Source organism: Scomber japonicus, chromosome 23, assembly GCF_027409825.1.
Source record: "Scomber japonicus isolate fScoJap1 chromosome 23, fScoJap1.pri, whole genome shotgun sequence".
NCBI lineage: Eukaryota > Metazoa > Chordata > Actinopteri > Scombriformes > Scombridae > Scomber > Scomber japonicus.
The window spans coordinates 20445738-20472285 of NC_070600.1; the positions used below are offsets into that span (position 1 = coordinate 20445738).

General features: G+C 40.0%; 1 protein-coding gene across 1 annotated transcript; it reads right to left on the reverse strand.

Annotated features, from left to right (window-relative positions):
* Window positions 1–26548, reverse strand: prkcq (protein kinase C, theta). Its single transcript, XM_053314154.1, has 17 exons — window positions 26221–26548; window positions 19906–20105; window positions 18124–18184; window positions 14759–14939; window positions 14638–14669; window positions 13673–13758; window positions 13139–13268; window positions 10197–10306; window positions 9301–9436; window positions 9046–9206; window positions 8158–8331; window positions 7966–8057; window positions 6769–6831; window positions 6494–6632; window positions 4441–4629; window positions 3417–3545; window positions 1–531 (listed from the first exon to the last, which is right to left on the reverse strand). Exons 1-17 carry the CDS (start codon window positions 26336–26338, stop codon window positions 373–375), a joined length of 2160 nt encoding a protein of 719 aa, XP_053170129.1. The 5' UTR covers window positions 26339–26548; the 3' UTR covers window positions 1–372.

A 26548-nucleotide genomic window follows, 5' to 3' on the forward strand; every position in this document is an offset into this window, starting at 1 on the left:
GAGTATCTAAATGTCAGTTTCGATTATTTTTCCATTAATTGCCCAGCTCTAGCTCAGAGGTTTTTTTCTTCTTGTTTTGTTATCTGGCTGATTTTTTTTTTTTTTGTGTGTGTTTTACTTACTTTAAAAGTTAAAAATGGAGAGATCCAGAAAATTCATGCACCAAATATCCCATCTCAGTTTACTTTATACAGTATGTGCGTTTCACCCAGGACTCCTCCCTTAGTGGTTATTATTAAAACGATCAGATACAGTTGAGTTTTGTTGCAACATTCACGGTTTAAAGTCTCTGCAGTTAGTTTGTTCAGTTTAAGTGCTGGTTGTGACTGAGCGGCTTGTCTTCCTGTAGGTAGTAGGTTGTCGGTCAGCTGGTCAGCGGACAGTGATGCGAGCCATTCCCGGGTTAACGAAGGAGAAGTTTTTGAACATTGTCTGGTCGACGCTGTTGATGAGCGTCCGGTCGGCACACGACAGCCGCGGCTTCTCGTTGATGAACTCCTTGTCGAAGTTGCTGCAGTCACTAGGCGACGTCTGCGAGGGTAGAGGAGATAAAGGTTTATATTATTAAAGCAACACAACACTGATCTGTAAGGCTCATAAGCCACAGGGGTCAAACTCATTTTCATTCAAGGTCCACATACAGACCAATTTGATCTCATGTGGGCCGGATCATTAAAAAGATGGAGGGAAAGAAGGAAGGAAATAAGAAGGGAAGGAAGGAAAGACAGGCAAAAGGAAGGAGGGAAGAAAGGTATGAAAGACAGACGGAAGGAAGGAACGAAGGAAGGACAGACAGAAGGGAGGGAGGAAGGAAGAAACGGAGGAAGGACAGATGTAAGGAAGGACAGAAGGAACGAAGAAAGGGAAAAAGGGAAGGTAGGAAGGAAGGAAAAGAACACAGGATGGCAAGTCATTTTCATTCAAGGGCCACATACAGACCAATTTGATCTCATGTGGGCCAGATCATTAAAAAGATGGAGGGAAAGAAGGAAGGAAATTAGAAGGGAAGGAAGGAAAGACAGGCAAAAGGAAGGAGGGAAGAAAGGTACGAAAGACAGACAGACAGAAGGAAGGAAAGAAGGAAGGACAGACAGACAGAAGGGAGGGAGGAAGGAAGGAAGAAAGGGAGGAAGGACAGAAGGAACGAAGAAAGGGAAAAAGGGAAGGTAGGAAGGAAGGAAAAGAACACAGGATGGCAAGTCATTTTCATTCAAGGGCCACATACAGACCAATTTGATCTAATGTGAGCCAGATCATGAAAAAGATGGAGGGAAAGAAGGAAGGAAGGAAATAAGAAGGGAAGGAAGGAAGGAAAGACAGTCAAAAGGAAGGAGGGAAGAAAGGTAGGAAAGACAGACAGTGAAGGACAGACAGACCGACGGAAGGAAGAAAAGGAGGAATGATAGATGGAAGGAAGGACAGAAGGAAGGAAAAAGGGAAGGTAGGAAGGACAGATGGAAGGAAGGAAGGTAGGAAGGAGGGACAAGAACACAGGATGGCAAGTGGGCCGGATCACACCCTTTGGCAGGCCGTACCTGGCCCGCGGGCCGCATGTTTGACACCCCCGTCATAAGCTGCTGTGACATAAACACTGTCTTACAGATTGTGGGTTGTAGAACCAAGTAGTTTTATAATCAGTGAATCATTTTGACTGATTACATTTTTTATTTTTATGAAATTAAGTGCTGACTCCTGAGTCCAGGCTCTTAAATTAGATTTTTTTCTAGTTTATTTTGTCCTCTATGACAAAATATCTTTGGCTTGTGGACTCTAGATCAGGATCAGGACAATTTTATACCATTTTCTGAGATTTCATAGACCAAAACGAAAGAGCAAGGGTAACACTGTTGTCTTTGGGTCAATTTTGACCTGGGAGGACAACAGGCATTAACTCAAAGATTAGGTATAGTTTAATTTAAATGAGGCCTATTGACTATAGTTTCTAAGAAGGTGTAAAACCTGTGGTCAGAAGTTGGTCTAACACAGAATTGATTATTTATGTATGAACAGTCAAACCACGCTGCGTCAATTGTGACCCGGAAGGACAGTCGATGCTAAAATAATGAGTCTAGTCTTCACCGCCACCATAAAGATAATTTTGTGGCAATACCAAGAAGTCACCGTGCCATTTTCACACGTTCATAATTAGATGAAAGGCTCGACTGTTTGTTACGATAAGTCAAGTCAGATGGTTTTGGTTAAACTTTGTCAGACTGGGAAATGAAATGACGCATTAATAGACCTAATACCTTTGCCTGTGTTTAGATTGTGACTTTGCGTTTTGAATTTAGATATATAATTATACATACAACACTCCTGGTTTAACTGGATGTACTCAGTTAATATTAAAACATGACTCAATGAATATTTCACTGTATGAGCTTATGATGGTGTGTTTGCCTTTTCACACACTAATCCAGCTCCTTTCTAGACCTGTTTCTACTGTCATCATCTTATTATCCTTTACAAGAGCAGTTATCTAAAGTTCAGTATGATCCTGCTATCCAAATATTGGAAAAATCTAGTAAGGTGGCGGAAGAAGCATATTGTTTTATTAAGTGTAATTCCTTTTAAAGGGGGCACAGCAAGGGTCATATTATTATAAAAGAGTTTTTCATGGTATTAACCTTCGTGTCGTCCTCCCGGGTCAAATTGACCCCTTCTGTTTTGACTGTTCCTTCTTTCCTCCCTTCCTTCTTTCCTCGTTCCTTCTTTCCTCCTTTCTTCCTTCCTTCCTCTGTTCTTCCTTCCTTCCTTCCTTCCTTCCTCCCTCTTTTCCTTCTTTCTTCCTCCCTTCCATCCTTCCTTCCTTATTTCCTCCATCCTTCCCTACCTTCCTCCCTCCTTTCCTTCTTCCTTCCTTCCTTCCTTCCTTCCTCCCTCCTTTCCTTCTTTCTTCCTCCCTTCCATCCTTCCCTACCTTCCTCCTTTCTTTCCTTCTTTCTTCCTCCCTTCCATCCTTCCTTCCTTATTTCCTCCATCCTTCCCTACCTTCCTCTCTCCTTTCCTTCTTCCTTCCTTCCTTCCTTCCTTCTGCCCTTGCTTCCTTCCTTCCTTCCTCCCATCCTCCTTTCCATCCTTCCTTCCTCCCTCCTTTCCTTCCTTCCTTCCTTCCTTCCTGAGCACAACAAGGAGGGTTACATTTGCTGCTTCCCACTTTAAATACTGCAAATAGCATCTATACTTTACATTAGTTTCATGATATAATTTATTTCCTCGTCTTTCTAGTGTTCCTCGTCTTTAATACGTGTTTTTCTTTTGTTTTTCTTGTGTTTTTTTTAAATCAATCATTAACTCCACCTTTTCCACCTTTTAACCAAGTAGTAGATTGCATAATCACTTAGGATGAAAGATAAGATAAGGCACGTCTTGTGTGAGTATGTCTTGGATTAGTCTTGAGACCCTGCTGTACTTACTAAGGTTGGCCTGAAGGGCGGCACCCCCTCCCGTTGTTCCAGGGCGTCCCAGTCGATGCTGCTGAAGAAACTGTGCTGCCTGATGTTTCCCTTCACTCCTAGTCGTTCCTCAGGCTCTCTAACAAACAGCTGCAGCACAAAATAAAGACACCAGAAGTTAACCCAAAGTGTTGAGAGTCACCAGTTATAAGCAATAAACAATCTTTTGGTGCTTCTCTGTCGGCAAAACCTTGGTTTCTTTTGACATTTGACCCCATTGTTAGTGGAGCACAGCTGCCAATAAGAAAATATAGCAGGTGAATAAAAAACAAACAACCTCTTCCTTTGGTTTTTGTTTTAGTTTTTGAATAATAATAATAATAATTAAAGCTGCAAGCAGCGATGAACGGGCCCTCGCCCCCCCCCATGCATGTTGGTCTACAGATACAATAGGGCTTCGCGCTGGTCAACGCTCGGGCCTTAATAATGATAGTAAAACATATTTATAAGGCACCTTTCATACAGGGGATCTAGGTCAAAGCTGAAAATATACAGTAAATACAGACATGAGGTTAAAATTAGATGATTTGTAAAAGTAATACATTTAGACATAATTAGGTGGCGTGTGGTTATAGAGCGTTACAGTTTTAAAATGTCAACTGTAGTTTTAAACCACGGCTTCCTTTAATTTCTCACTTTTATTTATTTATTTGCCACTTATTATTAAAAAAAATGTATACTCTGTTTTGTTGTACAGTGTAAATTACAGCTGTTGAAATTGTATATACACACACTTCTTTAATTGCAAGTAAAGTCCTCAAATAATATAATCAGATTAAAACAAAACTCCTGCATAGTTTTTTTTTAATATAGCTGATTTTCTTGATTTATCAACAATCATAAATTCCATTGTAACTTCAAAAATATTCATCGTTAGACTTACTTAGTGACCAGTTTGGTTATCCCCCCAAAAAAACTGAATGACAGAATTACTTCATTAATGAGTTTAGTACCTCTTAAACTCCGACTAAACACATTAACCAACCTTGACCAGGATGTCTCTGGCGTCTTTGGTCAGCCAGCGGGGATAAACGGGGTTGTCGGTGCGTATAGACTGAAACAGCTCCTCTTCGTCTCGGCCGTGGAACGGAGACTGACCGATCAGCATCTCGTACAGCAGCACGCCGAACGACCACCAGTCTACCGAGCTGTTGTACTTCTGACCCAGAAGGATCTGACAAACAAACACACAAATGGATATTATTAAAACATGCAGATTTTATAGCAGTTTTAAAAATCTGACTCGGATAAATCGGGTTGTAATTGCGTTGCGTTGCTTTCATAATGAGATTTGCATAATAACGTAGGATTTTCTTTCCTTAAAGTCCGTGTAAAGTAAGTAATAAATATGTGTTCTGAGTTTGACATACCAAAGTGTGTTGTTAACCACCCTGCCAAATTTGAATGATTAAAAAAATCGCCAAATATATGAAATTAGGCTTCAAAGTTGTGTAAAAATCAGCCTCTTTCTCTGCTCCCAAACGCTGTGAGTCACTACCAAGTGTCACCTGTCAATCAAAGTCACCACCTCTACCAGAAACATGTACGCTACGTCTGAGAGCTTTCTGCTGCTAACTCAGCTGCTAGCTCGGCGGCTAACTTGGTAGTGTGACTCATTTGACTTTTGGCATCATTAGGCTTCCACAGATGCGCTAGATTCCTCAGCTCCTCCCAACTGAGGCTCTCAGTGTAGAGACCTGAGGTTAACCTGCTCCTCTCCTCATCTCATACTTCTGACTGAGATCTACTCAGCAGGTAGAAGCTGTAACAAGGTTAATGATCCACACGTGACATTATAAAAAGAAGACATGAAGTGCTAATGAGCTATAGAAAACCGATTGTCTTTCCTTTTTTTTTGGGTGCGCCCCTTAATTATAGCTTAGCGAGATGAAATTTACTTCGATGAGAAATATCGTCGCATGACACAAGATCTCGTCACACCCCTACTGTGCTTCCTTTAGGTGTCTGACTGGTGCCGATTAATGTAATGAAACTATTGTCGATGTTATCAGTCACACACCTTTTCCTTTTCCTGTTTTGACAAGTCAAAGTGTGTGCCAAGGTAAAACTCTGAAACTGAAACATCTCAACATCTGCTCCGTGGAGTGTGACTATTCTGTCAGCCTCAGCTCTACACTCATATGACATTAATGCCGACGTAGCATTATGTTAAAGGGCATTACAACCATTTAACTTTCGTGCACAGCGGTTTGTATTTTTTTTCTCCAACATACACACAAGTTGATTTTCGGATTCTGTGATTGAGCCACCCACCTCGATTTTACCTTAATTTACAAGGTTCCTGTTCCTGGTTTTTAATTCATTAATGTATGTGATGACTTTGTTTGTAGTTGATATCTATAGGACGTGAAAACATCCTTTCTGCCTTTCTGCAATAGTCTGATCTATGTTTCTCTTTATACAGGTGTGAAACTGTAGTGCTACTGGAAATGATCTTTCTTTGTTAGTAATGAACAGAAACTATAAAAACTATTTAACTAGCGTCCCACACATGTTCTCGATGCACCTGCCCTGTGATCCGCTTATTTGATAACATCGGACGGATTCTCTGTTATACTTCTACTACAGCAGAATATTTGGCATGATGGGCATACAGGTTTAATTAATAGGCATTGTAGCCAACATTCATGTTATTACTGTAGTTACACCTGTTGTTTTCCTGCCATGACGTAACAAAAAGGTCTATTGTGCCGAGTTATTACATGGAACTTTCCTAAGGCTATAACTTGAACATGATAAACCTGTTAAATGTGTAATGGAGCTACTCAGGGAAGTGTTTTTCTTTATTCAGCAGGTATCACATGGCCCTAATAACAAAAAGTGTTTGTAGCTCATACACCAGGTGTTTCCCGTCACCTGTCAAAGGTAAAATATGTGCTGTGACATCACTGTTTTGCGGCCATAGACATTAGTGCATCAGCATTGTTATACCCTGTTTGATGTTGTGTTGATTTATCCTTTAGTCTACAGTGTTGTATAAATGAAAGTGTCTGTTTCAATTATAATGTGCTGTTCACCTCAGGGGCGATGTAGTCAGGTGTCCCACAGAAAGTGGAGGTCCGCAAGTCGAGCTGCATGTTCTCCTTACACATGCCAAAGTCTGCTATCTTTATATGGCCCTCGGAGTCCAACAGCACATTATCCAGCTTCAGATCCCTACAGAGGAACAGGAAGACAAACATAAAAGAGGGAGAGGAAGCTTACAGAAAGCTGTTTCCAGTTTGGCAAATGGGTGTTTCTTTGTTTATCATCAATTCAAACCCCCGTGTCTCATTCAGGCTGCGTCTCGTACCTGTAAATGACTCCTTTGGAGTGCAGAAACTGAAGCCCACAGATGATCTCCGCTGCATAAAAGCTGCAGGAAGACACAAAGAGGAAGAGAATAAAATGAATTGAATGGATGAATGTTTGACTTCTTTCCTCCTGCTTGTTTATCGCCTTCATCTCCACCGATTGTCTCCAACCGGGGAGTAACTTGGAGGACAGGAGGGAAGTGGATTGCTTAGTTACTCAAATAATCTTCTTTTCTTTATTTTTGTATCGGGAGTTAAAATTGAAGAACAGAGCGGCAGAAGGCACCGCAGATATGGAAACTGAGTCAACAAAGATGCTCACTTGGTGACTCATCGGACTTGAATAGAAAAAAAGGAAAAAACCATGATACTCGTGACTGTTATTATACTCTAACAGTAAAACACTACAGTTCATCTAAAGTGCGTTAAAACTTTTGATGCTGTGCTGCTGAATTAAAATGCTTTCATGGAATATATTAAGCATAATCAATAACACATGTAATGTTTAGGCTTGTTTTTATGCACATGGAATTGGAGTGGGTTAAATAAACCCTTTTAATGAAATTAGATGCTATAAGATAAATACTATGTTCATCTGGAGGCTGATGGATATAAATGATGAGATGAATTTTAAAATTAGCCCCACCATTGACCACAGGCTATGCACATACTGCCCCCGGTTTTTCCTCCACCCCATACTACCATGAAACTAGATAGATAGATAGCCTTTATTGTCCCATGGGGAAATTCCAATACTAGAGCTTCAATTGGCAAGTGAATTGGCATGTCGTTCTTCCTATGTTTATCTGGAGGGTGATGTAATTTTGCAGATTAATTTATATTAAACAGGACAGCTGAATTTTAAAATTAGCCCCACCATTGACCACCAGATAGAGTAAGTAGATAGATAGATAGATAGAGTGAGTTGATACAGTAGATAGATAGATAGATAGATAGATAGATAGATAGATAAAGTGAGTTAATAGATAGATAGATAGATAGATAGATAGATAGAGTGAGTTGATACAGTAGATAGATAGATAAAGTGAGTTGATAGATAGATAGATAGATAGATAGAGTGAGTTAATAGATTCCAATACTAGAGCCCCAATTGGCAAGTATTGGCATGTCATTCTTATATTCAATAGTTTGACAAATAAGAGTCATTGCCTCTTCTAAAATGTGTAGATACGTACGTGGATCTGTGCACGTCAAACTTGTGGGAGTTCTGGATGTGAAACATGAGATCGCCTCCATTCAGATACTCCATGACAAAGAACAGATTCTCCTGGACACAAAAAAGCACAAAAGCACAAAGTTCATTTGAGTTCGCTCAGGAGAGTTAAAGTGAACACTGCTGATTTGTATTACTGTGTAAAAGTTTTAACCTTGGTCTGGAAGGTGCAATAAAGGTGTGTGAGGAAGGGGTTTTCCCAAGCCAAGGAGAGGACCCTCCTTTCCACCATGGTACACTCCACATCGTCGTCCATCAGAACTACGTCCTTCTTCAAAGCCTTCACTGCGAAAAACTTCCCACTCTTTTTCAACTCGGCCAAAAACACCTAGAAAACGTATAAGCAAGTATATCTAAAAAACGTTGAAATTGGGTTGTTATATATTCAATTTGCATGCTGCCCACCCATTTTCTAAAACCCCCCTCTCTCATGCTGCTTCTCGTGCATACCCCTTGCTACCACTGACATGAAAATGACGTGAAGTCAGAGGGTTTCTGTGGAAACTGGCTGCACAAACAAGTGTGACCACAAGCCTCACAATGTGCTGGTGGCCTCATGCTTGTGAGAATGACTAAAACATGCTTTGATGACAAACTAAAGGAAAAAGCTCTTTTCCTAAAGGTGTTTTCGAACACTTACTACGAGTATGAAAAACATATTGTGACTATATTTAATTTTGCATTAATGCTGGAAATATCTCGTCATTCTCTTGACTGCTGTGTGTATCTTCTTTCTCTTTTTTTTGCCCTTGCCCATAACCGATACCTTTCTAATTTTATCTTCATGTGGAACCTTGTGGTGTTACGTCGCTGTTCTTCCATCTTAAAAGATTTTTTCAATAAATCTCTTGCAAACATTTATGCTTCCTGTTTGTACATTTATAAGTACATTTTGTAACGTAAGATTGACAACAAGGAATGCAGTATATATGTCAAATATACAAATATATGTCTTTACTGTTCTTTTAATGTATTTTCTCTTTGTGCTGTCTGCTTTGCTGTTTATCTGATTTGTCTTTTTTATATATCTTAAATCCAGCACCTTGCCAAAGCTGCCTTTCCCGAGCATCTTATGCAGTGTGAAGTCATCAATGGTAAATTTGGGTTCCTTCCTCGGGACCGCGTACAGAGGCTCTTCCTCTCCGAACGTTTCAGCGACCGTCCTCACGCCTGTTGGTCCGTCCCATGAAATACCTTGCACATCTGCAGGTGAGGCAAAAAGAATGGGAGGCATGAAAAAAAATCCAAATAAGAAAGGATTGCATCGTTGAAAATACAAATTTCAAGTGTTGTGTACCTTTACCTGCAGGTGCAGGCGTAGCTGTTGCTGGTAAACCCATTATTAACCCAGACGGGGCTCGGACCACACCTTGCTGGCCAACGCCTACTGGACCTTCTCGACCGATGATTTCACTTTCTCTGGTGGTTCGGGCCTAAAGATAAAAGGTATGCTATAATGGGTTTTGGGGTTCAACTTTTTTACAGGCTCATCATTTTTAATCAGGTGTAAAAGCAGCTAAAATAGCATTTAAACCAAATTGACACGATCAAAATCTGTCAGTAGAGAACAGCAGATCTTAAAACCATCTTAAATGAGGAATGAAAGTGAAATGGATACTCACACTTAAAAGGTAAAACATGGAAAATCGATACAGAACGGATAGAATTTGATTCAAAGGGTAATAATAAAGGGTATGTGCTTTGATTCAAAGATGATCGAGATATTTAAAATGATGTTCAAGGTAAGTAAGTTAAGGCTCGGGTGAGATAAAGAAAAGAAACTCCCATCATACAGTATCAAAGGTAAAAGGTTTCATAAAATCAGTTTCTCAAAGATACAGAGAACATTGATTGTCTGACCTGCTGTTTGCTCTCAATGTAAAAGCATCTAAAATAGCATTTAAACCAAATTGACACGATCAAAACCTGACAGTAGAGAACAGTCAGATATTAAAACCAGCTTAAATTTAGAAAGTGAAATGGAGACTCACACTTAAAAGGTAAAAAAATGGAAAATTGATACAAAACAGACTCATTCAAAGGGTAATAATAAAGGGTATGTGCTTCGATTCAAAGATGTAAGTTAAGGCTCGGGTGAGATAAAGATAAACTCCCATCATACAGTATCAAAGGTAAAAGGTTTCATAAAATCAGTTTCTCAAAGATATATACAGAGAACATTGATTTTCTGACCTGCTGTTTGCTCTCGATGATGGCCAAAGCTTCAGCCATCAGTTTTTGGTTGACCCCACAGAGGTTGGCTACTTTCTTCTGGCATTTGTGGTGGACGTTCATGCTGCATTCTGCATGAAACACACACACACAGCGTTACCACCACCGTTTACCATGAAACAACTTCACACTGACTGTACATTCACATATTTTCACACCAGATAACGCAACACTGCTTTGAAAACAGGATGTTAAGATATGTGTGTGCAAGATAACGCAAGATAATGATTTGGCTGTTGTTGTTACTGTTAATAATTTTTTTTTTTTTTTTTTTTTAAAGAGATTTTTGGTTGTGTGTTGTTGCATGTACTCATCACATAGAGTCCGTAACAGCAATGACACCTAGACACTTTAGACCAGGGGTGTCAAACATGCGGCCCGTGGGCCAGATACGGCCCGCTGAGGGGTCCAATCTGGCCCACTTGCCATCCTGTATTCTTTTCCTTCCTACCTTTCTTCCTTCTGTCCTTCCTTCCATCTGTCCTTCCTCCCTACCTTCCTTTTTTCATTCCTTCCATCTGTCCTTCCTCCCTTTCTTTCTTCCTTCCTTCCTTCCTTCCTTCCTTCCTTCCTTCCTTCCTCCGTTTCTTCCATCTGTCCTTCCTTCCTTCCTCCATTCCTTCCTTCCTTCCTTCCTCCGTTTCTTCCATCTGTCCTTCCTCCATTTCTTCCTTCCTTTCTTCCTTCTGTCCTTCCTTCCATCTGTCCTTCCTCCCTACCTTCCTTTTTTCATTCCTTCCATCTGTCCTTCTTACCTTCCTTTTTTCCTTTCTTCCTTCCATCTGTCCTTCCTCCCTTCCTTCCTTCCTTCCTTCTTCCGTTTCTTCCATCTGTCCTTCTTTCCTTCCTTCCTTCCTTCTGTCTGTCCTTCCTACCTTTCTTCCTTCTTTCCTTTTGCCTGTCTTTCCTTCCTTCCCTTCTTATTTCCTTCCTTCCTTCCTTCTTTCCCTCCATCTTTTTAATGATCCGGCCCACATGAGATCAAGTTGGTCTGTATGTGGCCCTCGAATGAAAATGAGTTTGACTCCCCTGCTTTAGACCCATAGACATCGACTGCATCAGTATGTGGGCTCGCATCGGAAATTTCATCCATTCGATGTGGAATGCTGCATTTGCCTCCAGCTGTGGCAGCTGCAGTTTGTTTTGGGTAGAGGGGTCTAACACATGCAATAAATACGATCACTAACAGGAAATGTCTCAATATCTGCAGCTGTCATGGTGTCGTATATCATGTCATGTTGTAGATTAACTACTATTTCAAATATCTGATACTATACTTGTTGTGTGTAGCCGTTCGTAGCCAGTGATTTTACATGGCTGCAACCATCTGCTGTATTCATTTTAATTTTGCACATAAGCTCAGCCGTACTAGCAAAATCCAGAGCTTGTCCCCCATGGCAACAGTTTCTTTTAGACCATGTTACTTTATTCTACTCACAGGGGATATAACATTCACATTTCCAGGTCTAATATTCATGTTCTGGATCTCTACTGGAATATCTTTGCATGATTTACAGTTAAAAAAAAAAAAAAAAAAAAACCTCCTTGTTTGTCTTGCACTGGCCCTTTATGCAGCCCTTGATTGGTTAGCTCCCCCGGGAAGCTGCCCCTCGGTAGACTTCTGCTGGCTTGGGAGGCTTGCATAAATAAACAGTATTTGTAGCTTTTCACCTCTTTTTCCTGTTTCTTTACTTGAAATATAAACTTCTCAAATACATCCATATGTGTTGGAGTCTGTATCTGATCCAAAAAAATGTGACTGGACAAAATCAGCAATCTAAGCAACAAAGGTTTCACTAGGAAAAGCTTGAGAAGGAATTAAAGGTAACTTTGCAAACAGGCCCAAAACCCTGACTTCTGACTTGGAGGTTGAACTTTGACTATGTTTAATATAGTAATATAAATATCATAACAGCATTAACCCTTTCATGCATGAATTATGATAACCTCAATCAGGAGTTTTCTCATTTCTCTTTAGGCATGAAAAAAAAATTTGATCTTCATTTTTTCTTCCACCAAATGATGAAAATACTATGACATTATTATAATAACATAAATCAACTGATCTACAACCAGAGACATTACTGCAGGTTTAGTGGTGATGTATGGGATGATGCACTAGTGCAGGGGGGGTCAAACAGGCGGCCCGGGGGGGAGGTTCGGCCCGCCAAAGGGTGTGATCCGGCCCACTTTCCTTCCTGTGTTTGTTTCCTTCCTCCCTTTCTTCCTTCCTTCATTCTGTCTGTCCTTCCTTCTTTCCTTCCTCCCTTTCTTCCCTCCTTCCTTCCTCCCTTTCTTCCCTTTCTTCCTTCCTTCCTTCCTTCTGTCCTTCATCCCTTTCTTCCTTCCATCTTTCCTTTCTCCCATTCTTCCTTCTGTCCTTCCATCTTTCCTTCCTGTTTTCTCTCCTCCCTTTCTTCCTTCTTTTCTTCCCTCCTTCCTTCCATCTTTCCCTCCTCCCTTTCTTCCTTCCTTCGTTCTGCCTGTCCTTTCTTCCTTCCTTCATTCTATCCTTCCTTTCTTCCCTCCCTCCTTCCTCCCTTCCTTCTTTTTAATGATCCGGCCCATATGAGATCAAATTGGTCTGTATGTAGCCCTTGAATGAAAATGAGTTTGACTCCCCTGCACTAGTGTAACTATGCCATCAAAATCCTTTCATACATAAGAAAACCGCTTTTAAACAGCTTTCCACTGCAGTGACCGCTATGTGTGAAAGGGTTAAAATAACAGAAAACCTCAAAAAGCATGCTATATCACCTTTTAAATTTCTTACGTCAGCCGTATTAACACGAAATTAGTGTTTTACGAGGTGTAAGCGTAAAAACTGCATATAACACAAGGCAAATTTCTTCCAACCACAAGACGCGTCAAACCACAGAAATTGTAAAACTTTCCCTTCTCACCCTCACATTTGAGCCCCTGCTTGGCTAACCCCCACAGCAGAGTCCCACAGTGTTCACAGAAGGTGGGGCTTTTGTAGTTGTAGACTTTGAACCTGTGAGGCATGTCGATCTTGAAGCGTTCTTTGTGGATCTGAAACACACACACACACACACACACACACACACACACACACACACACAGAGGACACATCACACAGCTTATCAAGGAAACACTTCTGTAGAAACACTCGTAGTAAAAACACTTCCTGGATCCAAACAGTGGGTGTCAGGTGTGCACTTTATACTATTTCAACATGAGGTTTTTTACATTTTCAAGCACATGATGATTTTGCTGAGGAGGAAGTGAAACAAGAGCAAAAAGATAAAAGCAATAAATGAGACGAGAACATTTTAGGAGTAATGATACTACTTTTGTGTGTGAGGTGACTAGTTGATTAGTAAGCATTTATGACCGCAACGCAACGTCTGCTGTGAAAGAAATGATGCCCCGTCATGGAGCGGTTTATGTGAATCAATGAGTCAGTGAGAACTTACCATTGTTTCTTTGCTATTAATGGCCGAACCAGTGCATTTGGCAATAACTTTGTCTATGCATTTTTTGTGGATAGCTGCATTGCACTCTGAAAAAGACACAAAGAGGGACAGTGTGAGACGGGGAAAATGGTTGGGGACGATGGTTTCAGACTTTTTTTTTTTTTAAGAAATATGTTTATTTAAGTCAAGTTTATTTATAAAGCACATTTAAAAACAACCTCAGTTGAACCAAAGTGCTGCACAGTTATTAAAATACAATGTAATCACACACAATATAATAATAAATAAAAACAATAAAGGAATAGTAGGAGCTCAATTTAAAAACTATAATAAGAATAAAAACAAAAAAGGTTTTATTGATTTAGAGAAAAAAGGAAAAAGAGAAAAAAGAAAAAGAAGCATCAAGCATTACAATGATATTTCATGGTCATAAAATGAGTATCTACTATAGACAGAATATAAAAGCAGAGAAAAATAAATAAATAATAATAATAATAATAGTAGAATAAATAGGTCGGTTTGCACCGTGAGGCTTTGTACAATAGCCAGAGTCTATGGGCTCACATTTTTAAGGTAATTCAGTACTGGGGGGGGGGTCCCATGTTTTATCAAATGTATCCCCTCTATCTTCACTGTAGAATCTCAGTCTCTCCAGATGTAAAGTGTTTAACAATTCTCCCAACCATAAGTTATCAGTAGGCACAGAGTCCGTTTTCCACACTCGTAAAATCAGCTTTTTATAGCAATCACCATCCCAAATTGAACCAAATTGATCTGCCTTTCTTTCAAATGTATTAACAGAAGAAAGGACACGTGTGGCCCCTAGAATGGCAATCAGAGGTTTGGGTGCCAGATTTTTACCACAAGCCTTTAGAAAAACACTGAATAATACATTTCTAAAATAAATAAAGATGGTTTCAGACTTGGCCGTTCATATTATCAATGGAAAATAATCTGACACTCACGTCTGCACTGGTAACCCTGCTTGTTTAGACCCCTGCAGAGGAGGAGAAAAAAAAACAGGTGAGTAATTGGAAACAAATGACTAATTTGGTGTTTTAAAACATGTCAGTCGGGTTTGCGTACCAGACAAACTCTTTACAGACGGAGCAGAAGGTCGGCTGAGGGAAGAACGTGGCGCTGAACTCATGACACTTGACGACGTGAACTTTGGCCTGTTTGATGGCACCGCGTCGTTGGTGGAGAGCAAACAGACCCTCCCTCTCCTGCTCAGGTTCTTGGTCTCCCTCAGTCTGTCCGGTGGCGTCTGAAATATATATTACACTTTTAAACCAAAAGAAGAGTCGAGGCAAAAGATGCTTTTTTTCTTCTTTTTTGGACAGAATTGATCGCTCATTACTCTGCAGATGGATTGAATTTCACTCAGTTTCGATTTCACCCTTTGTACATCTGGTAGTTTCATTTTGATGAAAGTGATCATCTATACCAGCTCAGCTAGCAGGAATTGAACACTTGTTTCTTTTGAAGATGCACTCAAGTTTACGAGCTTTGCATTTTGCATTTTTTTTAAAAAACAAACGTAATTAATCATGAAATGATGAGTAAATCCATGCGTTACCAGTAAATCGCTCGCTGGCTTCAGCATACTGCGGAAATACTTCAACTGTGAGAAAATGCAACTCTAACTTTTATCTTTTTTTTTTTTTTTTTTTAACCCTCCTGTCGTCCTCGAGTCAAGGAAGGAGGTTAGGAAGAAGGAAGGAAAGGAGGGAGAAAGAAGGAAGGAAGGAAGGAAGGATGGAAGGACAGAAGGAAGAAGGGGTGGAGGGAGGGAGGGAGGGAGGGAAGGAAGGAAAGAAAGAGAGAAAGAGGTAGGGAGGGAGGAAAGAAGGAGGGAAGGAAGGAAGGGAGGAAGGGAAGAAACCAGGACCAGTCAAAACAGATGGGGTCAATTTGACCCGGGAGGACGACACAAGGGTTAAATGGTAAGTTTCTTTTTGTTGGAGCCCTGGTAGCCGAGCTCATGCCTGATTAACACAGCGTCACCAGTTCAAATCCAGTAATGAACCTTTGCTGCAGGTCATTCCCTGCCAGCTACTGTCTAATAAAAGCAAAACAAATGCCCCTAAAAGAAATTCCTTTTTGTTGATTGACCAATTGGAAACATCTGCATTAAATTATAGCAATAGGAACATCTTTGGAAATACACATTTGCTTTTTTCTGGCTTGTGAGATGAGAAGATCAATATTAATCTTATGTTAGTGCTTTACATACAGAGATAGAGTCAGGACAAGTTTAGCCTGATTTACCATCAAGACTGGCAGCAGGTAAACCCACTATTACTAGTCTTGTCATTTTATAATTATTATCATTTCCCATTTTTCGGATATTCACGTTACCTATACGTTTAGGTAGTATACCTGCTCAGGAGGGCTGTGATCGAGAGTGTAGGTGCTTTTGTAATGATGTGACTGTCTTCTTTTTTCCCCTCTTCTCTAGTCTTTCCTTTTTTAACCTATTTTCTGTCTGAATATGTTTCATTGATGAGACCTGATGAGATGTATGAGCTGTCAATAAGCAAATAAAAAGACTGGCGGCAGGTGCAAACAGCTTTAAAAAATAGGCCACAACCACTACCTCACTACCTCATTACCTCTAAAGCTCACTAATTAATACAGTGTAACTCATTTGTTTAACCCGTACAGGAACAGAAATTCAAGTGACAGTTTGTGGTGGGTTTTTTTTATAGAGAGTGTTGTTTGTTAAAAGGTGTTTATTGAGATACAGAAGTTAAGTTGATCCACATGTTAACACTTCTATCTCGATACTGCACAGTCACTGAGCACTCATTTTGGTTTTGGTTGCTACAGAGGACAAACAAATAACCGTAGCTAATACCACAAATTTGAATTTCAGCTGCATTTTCACACGCATAGACGGATAGAAGTCCTCTCATTTAACTACTGAAGAGAAGGAAAACAACAAGCCATTCCTTTAACCCTTGTGTCGTCCTCCCGGGTCAAATTGACCCCATCTGTTTTGACTGTTCCTTGTTTCTTCCCTTCCTCCCCTTCATTCCTCCCTTCCTTCCTTCCTTCCTTCCTTCTGTTCTTCTTTCCTTCCCTCCTTCCTTCCTTTCTCCTGTCCTTCTTTCCTTCCCTTCCTCCCTCCCTTCCTCCCTCCCTTCCTTCCTTCCTTCCTTCCTTCCTTCCTTCTTTTCTTCTTTCCTTCCCTCCTTCCTTCCTTTCTCCTGTCCTTCTTTCCTTCCTTCCTTCTTTCCTCCCTCACTCCCTCCCTCCTTCCTTCTTTCCCCCCTCCTTCCTTCCCTCCTTTCCTTCCTTCCTCCCTCCTTTCCTTCCTTCTTCCTAACTTCCTTCCTAACTTCCTTCCTTGACTTGAGGACGACAGGAGGGTTAAAGGTGTGTGTGCCTGCTCACTTTAAAATGATAAATTAATTGTGTTGTATTGTTAAGCTCGTTCATGCACAGTAAATAATGCATGTCTCTGTGTTTGTAAGTGTGTCATGGAGGAAGTTGCACCAGCCGCTGTGCCACCTGTTGTTCGGAGCAGTGATTTCCTATTTGCCAGGTGTATTTATAGAAACATGAGAAGGTTTCTAGCTATTAGTTCTCTGTGACATCTCAGGCCTTTGGCACGGTGTTAATGCCAGGAAAGCACCAGTGAAAGGGATCTTAACACAATACCCACAAATATCCACTTGCAGCACTTAAGCATCAGCAAGAAGGGGAGGAAGGGAGGGAGGGGGGTGCAAAGGGTCAAATCTCTTATTTTCAGTTGGAAGAAAACGTAATTAGGTCGGGTAGATTAAGACTCATTAAAGCAAACAAGGGTGGCAGCGATACAGGATTTTGAAAGAGTGAGCCAACAGTCTGGGATGGAAACTAATTATGGCAAGTATTTTATAATTGTACTCAGCGTCTTTATGCAATATTTGACCTTTTCTAACCCCACAGATTTAACAAAAAATCCAATAACATCCCACATTACAAGCCAGAAGAGCATTTAAAAGCAGTTCAATGGAAGAAGACTGGACTCAAAGTGGCTAAACCTATAGTACAAGTACTTTCCCTAACATAATAGTGATTTAATGTTCATAAAGTATATTGCAAAAAACCTTTTTTAACTGGCCATTTCAGACAATTTTCATCATAAAATACGTTATAGTGCATGTTGAGTGATGCGATTTCTCATTTTGGCTGCAACAGATTTTAGATTGTAATAAATAAAACAGGATTTGATAGATTAATAACCTTCTGGAGATGCAGAAATGTAAAAGATAAGATGAATACATTTGTGAATAGTCTTAAAAAACTCTGTCAGTACAGTTTATTTCCTTCGGTCGAGGTTTTCACAAAGAGCTTGATGTGCTTGATAACTGTGATGCCCGCTGTGTAACTCTATAGCATGTTGTGGATTTCTGTAACTACAACAGGCAGCAGGTTGGGTTACGAAGGTTTAAACCACTCACCACTTTTCTCTAGATAATATCTGGCCTCCATCAGCAGGCGTCCCTGTGGCTTCAGGTCCAGCTGAGACAGAATGACGCAGATGGACGAAAAGAAAGAAAAACAGGAACAAAAGCAATTTATTACGACAGATATTAATGAGAACCTCATTTAAAAACAAAAAAAACAACAGTAAGATAGAAAAGGGAAGGATGTGGATGCATGAAGTGTAAAAACAGAGAGGTGATGCACATCTTATTGTTTGGCTGGAGTGGAAGTGGCAGACTGTCTGGCTCATAACCAAAACAGACTAGTCCCAGAATGGGTTTTAATTTGGTTCAAACATCCCCTTCATTTGTTTAGGAGAGTAAATCTGCATGAAACAGATCCAAAACGTTCAGAAATATATGAAGGAAGAAGACTTTAATCAGCATGAGCAGCGATGACCTCTTTATAATATAGATATCATTCAGGTGGAAAGACAAAGGCGTCGAGATCTGAAAGTTCAGTAGGAGGAGGATTGTGGGCTCCCTGCCATCAGAATACATTTACACATTTGTGGTTTGTTGCTTTTTAGGGTATTGTTGCCTCTATCAAATGGCATACTGAAAAGAGAAAACAGGAAATTAGAGGGTATATATATAGAGAGGATTGCTTAATAAAGTTCCCCTGCATGGTCTGGTCCTTTTCAACTCCTACGTGGGTTACCAGGACGCCCCAGTTCTTGATTTTAATATGCAAATGAGGCATTTTTGTGCACTTCAAGATGAAAACAGAAGGTTTGGGTTTTTTTTTTAATGATGTTGGTACCTTGTAAACTAACAAGAGTGCCATGTTTTTCATTCAAAACATCCGATTTCATACCAAAGATCATGAGTATAAAGGTCATTTATGAATCCAGGTTAAAAACACTTCTTCTTCACTTCTCTTCTCCTGCGCTTATGATTGAGCTCTTTTAAAGCACTTTACATTTTTCATTTGCACTCTATGTCCTTTTAATGATTTTAAAGCTAATCATTATTTTATACTGCAATCTTATATTTAATGCTCTATTCTAGCATTTTATTTCTGTCTTTCTATTTTTCTGTACTTTCTTTTTATTATTAGTGTGGGGTGGGGGGTTAATTGTATGTTTTTCTGTTTTATGTAAAGCACATTGAGTTGCCATTGTGTATGAAATACGCTATATCAATAAAAACTGGCTTGCCTTGCCTTTACGTAGCCAATGTAAATGTTCATGTAATCCCACAAAATTATACTTTAATCACAAATAATTATTTTGTAATCTCATCATAACTAATTTAGTTTTTCATGATTATGTAGAAATTATTTCACGGTTGTATTATATGACTAATACTGTTGTGATAATTGGATAAAAATTCACTGGTCTACCGTGATAAAGACTCGTATCTGGTCGACATCAGAGTGAATTTTAGTTAAATTTTTTTTTTAATGATGTCAGTACCTTGTAAACTAATAACAAGAGTGCCATATTTTTCATTTAAAACATCCAATTTCATCCCAAAGATCATCAGTATGTGTGCCAATGTTCTTGTAATCCAGCAAAATCTCAAATAATTATTTTGTAATCTCATCATAACTAATATAGTTTTTCATGATTATGTAGAAATGATTTCACAGTTGCAGGATTATGGTCTACCGTCTACATCAGAGGGACTTTTAGTGAATTTTCTGGGTGTAGGAATAGGGAAAGTGCTAAAAGGAGGATTACCACTTCAAACATGTTAACCTAAAAGTGAGTCAGACCATCTGGATATCAAACAGCCTGTCCGCACTGCACTAACCCAGATCTCCAGCTTGCCGTTCTCCTTCTTGCATCGCGTGGCTAGCGTATCCAGAGCAACCGTGGCTTCAGACTTCAGCTCTGCCGTCCGGTCCTTCACCATCACGTGCATGATACGGCCGCGGTGGACGTGGGCGTCGAACGTGGTGCTCCACGGAGGATACATGGTGGGCTTCTTCTGCTTGTAGACTTGGCCTTTCTCTAGAGAGCGTTAATAAAAAAAAAAAACACCCACAGGAAACGATGAGAAGATACTCTTTGGTTTACTGGCAGAGATGAAACTAAACCATCAGTGGGCAATTTTCACTTTGACTTTCACTTCAATACCTAGAAATCCTCTGCGTCAGCAAATTAGATATAAATCAAAACCGCCGTTTGCATTTTTTACCTGGATAGAGAACTTAGGTTTTTTATAGAACACAGTTATGGTAGAAAATAATGAAGCCATATGTTCATGATCTGTTCGTCTATTCAAGAGAAATATGCTTAATTCTGGATTCCTGTCGTCCTCCCGGGTCAAACTGACCCCGTCTGTTTTGACTGTTCCTTCTTTCCTCCCATCCTTCTTCCTTCCTTTCCTTCCTTTTTCCTCCTTTCCGTCCTCACTTCCTTCCTTTCTCCCTCCCTCCTACCTTCCTTCTGTCCTTTCTTCCCTTCCTTCCTCCCTCCTTTCCTTCCTTCTTCCTCCTTTCCGTCCTCCCTTCCTTCCTTTCCTCCTTTCCTTCCTTCTGTCCTTTCTCCCTTCCTTTCCTTCCTCCCCCTCCCTTCCTCCCTTCCTTCTTTCCTCCCTTCCTCTTTTCCTTTCTCCCTCCCTCCTACCTGCCTTCCTCCCTCCCTCCTTCCTTCTTTCCTCCCTCCCTTCCTCCTACCTTCCATCCTTCCTTCCTTCCTTCCTCCCTTCCCCTTTTCCTTTCTCCCTCCTTCCTTCCTTCTTTCCTCCCTCCCTTCCTCCTACCTTCCATCCTTCCTTCCTTCCTTCCTCCCTTCCCCTTTTCCTTTCTCCCTCCTTCCTTCCTTCTTTCCTCCCTCCCTCCTTCCTTCTTTCCTCCCGCCCTCCTACCTTCCTTCCTTCCTTCTTCCCTCCCTCCCTCCATCCTTCCTTCCTTCCTCCCTCCCTCCTACCTTCCGTCCTTCCCTCCTTCTTCCCTCCTCCTTTCCTTCCTCCTTCCCTCCTCCCTTCCATCCTTCCTTCTTCCTCCCTTCCTTCCTTGACTCGAGGACAACAGGAGGCTTAAGAGTCGGACCATCATGTTGTTTGTTTTTGTTTTCATGAGATTGTATGACACCAACAAAAATATAGAGCGGATATCCACCTTATCCTGATTTAATAACGATCGGATAATGGGGAAGATTTCCTGCCTGTGATGAAAACCGACACCGAGTATTAATCTGGTCAAATAGGATGAATGTATTGTGTATCACTCGCAGCAGATTAGATGCTCTTTAACTGCCTCAAGCTGTCATGTGAAGCTGATATGCCCGACTCCTCTCTGTGAAAGTATGTTAATCTTACACCACGGTCATGGTCAAGTGTTCGATACTATTTTCTTTCCTCTACAGCGGGGGTGTCAAACTCATATTCATTCAAGGGCCACATACAGACCAATTTGATCTCATGTGGGCCAGATTATTAAAGAGAAGGAAGGGAAGAAGGAAGAAAGGAAGGAAATAAGAAGGGAAGGAAGGAAAGTCAGGCAAAAGGAAGGAGGGAAGAAAGGTAGGACAGACAGAAGGAAGGAAGGACAGATGGAAGGAAGAAAGGACAGATGGAAGGACGGAAGGAAAGAAGGACGGACGGAAAGAAGGACGGAAGGAAGGACAGATGGAAGGAAGGGAGGAAGGAAGGAAAGAAGGAAGGACGGAAGGAAGGAAGGAAAGAAGGAAGGACAGATGGAAGGAAGGAAGGAAGAAAGGGAGGAAGTATGGAACACAGGAAGGAAAGTGGGCCAGATCGCACCCCTCGGCGGGCCGGTTCTGGCCCATGGGCCTCATGTTTGACACCCCTGCTCTACAGATTCAATATTGACAACCTGGCTATAGCAGATCTTTATGATTATCATCTTACAGTGATTTTTTCGATCGCCTCACATTCTCAGAAAAAGAAGAACAACCCTTCCCCTTGGCTTTCATAAATTGACATCTGCTGATTTTTCTCTGCAGTAACATCCCATATATCCACTTACATAACAGCCACATGCCATCCTGCTGCTTCAACAATAAAACCCACTAAGCTTTTTACTCCCAGAGTGATCTTCTCCATCATGGGCTCATCGCCTGCCTGTCCGTCGACCCTGCCAGCTGCTGTATGTGCCGATTTAAAAGCACACAGAGAGGAAAAATATGTCTTTCTCCCCCCAGAATGCACAGACTGCATCATCACACTGTGCAGGTTTGTTAAGCCATTTCCTATAGCTGCGTTGTGCAGAGCTCTAGAGGTGCTATGTTTTTGGTTTTGGTGAGTTCCTGTGTTGTTCTGTGAAAAAAGTACCAATGTGGCATTTAGACCTCAGTGCTGTGAGTTGTCATTGCTTTTTGAGGGTGCTTACATTTCCTTCATATATATGTTCAGTGGAGATATTTTAGTTAGTTATTGCAGTTTTTACAGCAGTTTAGATGAAAGCATTGACATAGAATCATGGTTTGCGGTCCCTGAACACGAGAAAAACCTTTACTCAGCATAGTTTTTGTCTCATTTGAATACAATTTTATAAAAGTGGAATTTAACCTGTTTGACTGCAGGATATATAAGAGGACATATCTCATATTACCAGAACAAAACCAACAAAAAAAGGAAACAAGCAGTTCAGTAGTAACTTTTAGCTCACAGGCTCATGCACAGGTTTGTGTTACAGTGGTCTGATAATCCGATTGAAATGTATGTAGCATGTAAGCTGATTTTAGTTTGGTTTGGCTCAACCTAACTCATCTGTAGCAAGCTAAGTATTTGTCTCTCAGATGTCATTTTAGGTCAGTACTGAAGCTCCTGTAGCTGTTTCTAGTAAAAGTTCATTTTCATAATGTCTTTCATCACAATCTCGGATTTATATCAATTTACATTATGACTATACTTCTACTTAGAACAGTCAGGTACAATCAGCTATTTTACATCCACATCCATCCATCACTATGTTTAATGACTATAGTTATTTTCCAACCAGGCTAAAAGTTGTCAATTAGCACATAACTGACTTTTGAGGTCGATAACATTGTTTAAGTGTTTGAAAATGTATTTATAATGATATGATATGGCAACATGTTTGATAAGGATGTACTAAGTGTTACATTTTACAGTTAGAAAAACTTGTAACTGTTTATAAAATCTGTTTACTAGCTTTGATCTTTCTGAACTGAGATTTCAGATACACAAGTTTCTGCACTTATCATCTGAAATATTGCCCGAGCCAATTCATAAGTGTAGCCCTAGACCTAAATGCTCTAAATGTAGCTACAGAACTAAAGGGCCTTGTATATTTACTATATAGTGCACTATATCTGCCCTCTACAGTTTCATTTGAATGCCCGAATGCTGAGTGTGTAAATATTTACCTCATAAATTTCATAAAGGCATGAATAATGTCTCAAATGGCTCCAAGTTCATGGCTTGTTTACTACTTTATACTCACATTCCCACAGTGCAATGCTCCATATTTTATATATTATTTTATTGATTTAGAGAAATAGAGAGGAAAATATATGATTTGCACTGGAAGTAAGTTTACTTGGCCTTCCTCCAAGTTCGATGCCTTTATGCCTGAAATGACGCTGGCCCTTTAATGCTGCAGTTCTGTACAGTATACGACTTGAGCTTGGCAGAGTCAAAAAAAAAACAACCCCAAAAGAGCCTGAACACTCAACTTTGTAGACTACTTCAAATAAATGTAATGGAGTAATGGAAGCCTTGTTAAACAGCTTTTCCTTTTGAAGCAGAAATCAGCCCCTCTGAGCCAAAGTGCCTAGTGGGAGCTATCTTTTCCTTTTTTTTAAAAAATATATATATTAAAATTGATTTAACTAGCTTGAGAGTTTCTCTTCATCAGATCTGAATTTCACAAGCTGAGCATCGTATCCATCATAAACGCTGGAACCACCAAAGCTTATCTTATGTAATGTAGAATTGTGCACTATTAATAAGGAGAAATAAATGGAAAATAAGTAATATTTCACTTATAAATGCTAAATTATTGGAGATGTTTATCACATTTATGTGTCAAGACAGCTTCAATGAGGACATATCAACGCCCAGTAATGATGAGTTTTGCAATATAGGGCTTGAGAAATGCTTGAAAAATATTTTTTAACAAAGGTAAAGTATAATGAAACTAAGTGACATAGAAAAACACACACTCTGCCCCCTCATAGCGCTGGTGTGGTGGTTTTTACAGAAGAGGAAAAGAAACATCTGAACCCTCCTCTTTCCCCCGCAGTAGCACTGTTTTTAGCTCTATCCTGCCCTCATATTCACCCAGTGGTTAAACATAGCCAGATGCAGAGCAAAGATATCTGGTGTGAGTCCTTTATCGCTCTGGGAAGTTGCCCAAAAGTAGTGACGTTGGACGTGAATCAACAACCGCAATGCGTGAACTTAAAAACTGAACTATTTTAAGGCTTATTCAAAAAAAAACAACAGCATATAATGGAAATACTCACAAATGCTATAATGAGTTCATCAACACCTACTAGTCCAGCTGTATGAAGGCAACACTTCAGATTATCAAATGCTCATAATTAGATACATTAAATAGAGCCAATCAATCAATTTGAACAGTTACTATAGCAACAATACAACTGCCAGCATTGAGGTTTGCTTAAAAAACGAAAGTGAAAATAGCTGATTCTGTAACAAAGCAGCATTTAAAGCAGAGAAGTAAACACATAATGAAAACTCTTTTATACATGCATTTTGTCCCTTGAACCTACTGTCAAATAATACTCCAAAAATAAAGATACTACTTCTACATTTCTATATTTATTCCCGGTTGATTTCCTGAACGCACAATGCATCATTTCCTGGATGACTGACTGAAGAATTTCTTGATTGTAGGAAAGACCCAGTGATCATGTGTTTCTCACAAGAACAGATAGAAAAGTTTCCATGAACTGGATTTTAAGCTGAATGGCAGTCGAGTTATTAGTATGTCAAAGGTAGTAAGAAGTAGTAGAGTTACTTGTTTTAATGTTTGTATATTTTGATGCTCAAAGACTCTAAGGTGTTAGAAGTTGACTGTATTTATTCAGGATGCAGCTATTGATTATTTTCTCCAACAACTGATTATAAAAATGAGATTATCAGAATTCCCACAGCCCAAAGTGTCATATTCAAATAGCTTTAATGTCTTACCAACAGTCTAAAAAACCTCTAAAGGGAAGTTTACTATCATATAAATCAAAGAAAATATGTAAAACATCACATGTTTAAAGCTAAGACCAATGACTGTTTGTCATTTTTGCTTGAAAGGTGACTCAGACGACTGATTATCCAAATAGTTGCTGATTCATTCGTAGTTCAAACCAGGACAAACCACAAATATTCACAAAAACATCTTCATCAAGATATGACGTAAAGAAGCTGAAGTACAGAAATGCTGCATTTCACTTATTTTAGGTTTACATTACAGAGCCCAAAGTGTCATATTCAAATAGCTTTTTTTGTCTTACCAACAGTCTAAAAACCCCCAAAAAGGAAGTTTATTATCATATAAATCAAAGAAAATATGTTAAACATCACGTTTAAACCTGAGACCAATGACTGTTTGGCATTTTTGCTTGAAAGGTGACTCAGACGACTGATTACCCAAATAGTTGCTCATTCGTTTTCATTCATTCATTGTTGAATAGTTCAAACCAGGACATACCAAAAATAGCTTGGTGCTGATGTAAAGAAGCTGAAGTACAGTTCATTTATTTTAGGTTTACGTTTCGTCATACACAAACCGAGCACTGTCTTGATCATTTCAGCATTAAAGATGTTTTGGAAACAAGTAATCAGTTACCACCATATTGGGATATGATGACACTGACCCAACACCCAAACCACAGAGGCTGGTCTAACTCTAGTGGTATCACTGGTTGATCAATTAAAGGATGAGTCAACCAACAGGAAGTTAATCACCAACAATTCTGATTGATTAATCGTTAAGGCCAGATAGCAAGCACCAGACATTTAGTGGTTCCATCTTCTTAAATTTGAGGATCTGTTCTTTTCAACACCTAGAGCTTTAGGAAACCCTGATGGGCATTGTCACCATTTTCTGATATTTCCTAGGCAGAATTATCAACAGACTGATGATAATAAGTTGCAACCCAAGCCTTCACTAACCTGTGTCGATGGCCTCCTTCATGTGGACGGCACAGTACGGGTTCAGCACCTCTTCATGGTACGCCAAACCGGGATCAATCTCAAACTGGGAGAACCCGATCCTCAGGAAAGGCGACATGGCTGCAGCTTTTTCAACTTCTCCGAGCCCCGGCGCAGATATCCAAACAAAATCCAGAAAGACTCTTTGATGATGACGTCGATTCACAATGATGAGATTTCTCAGATTTTGGAGATGTCACTGTCACTGTCACTGTCACCACGGCTACCTTCCTTCCTCCACCGCGGTACGATCCGACTGCCCTTTTTCCTCCAGAGGAAAGATGGGCTG

Coding starts and splice junctions, on each gene's coding strand:
- prkcq (XM_053314154.1), bottom strand. CDS start 26,338: ATGTCGCCTTTCCTGAGGATCGGGTTCTCCCAGTTTGAGATTGATCCC. Junction 18,185..19,905: donor ACGGCAAGCTGGAGATCTGG/GTTAGTGCAGTG, acceptor ATTCTGTCTCAG/CTGGACCTGAAGCCACAGGG. Junction 9,207..9,300: donor GCCTGCACCTGCAGGTAAAG/GTACACAACACT, acceptor CCTCACCTGCAG/ATGTGCAAGGTATTTCATGG.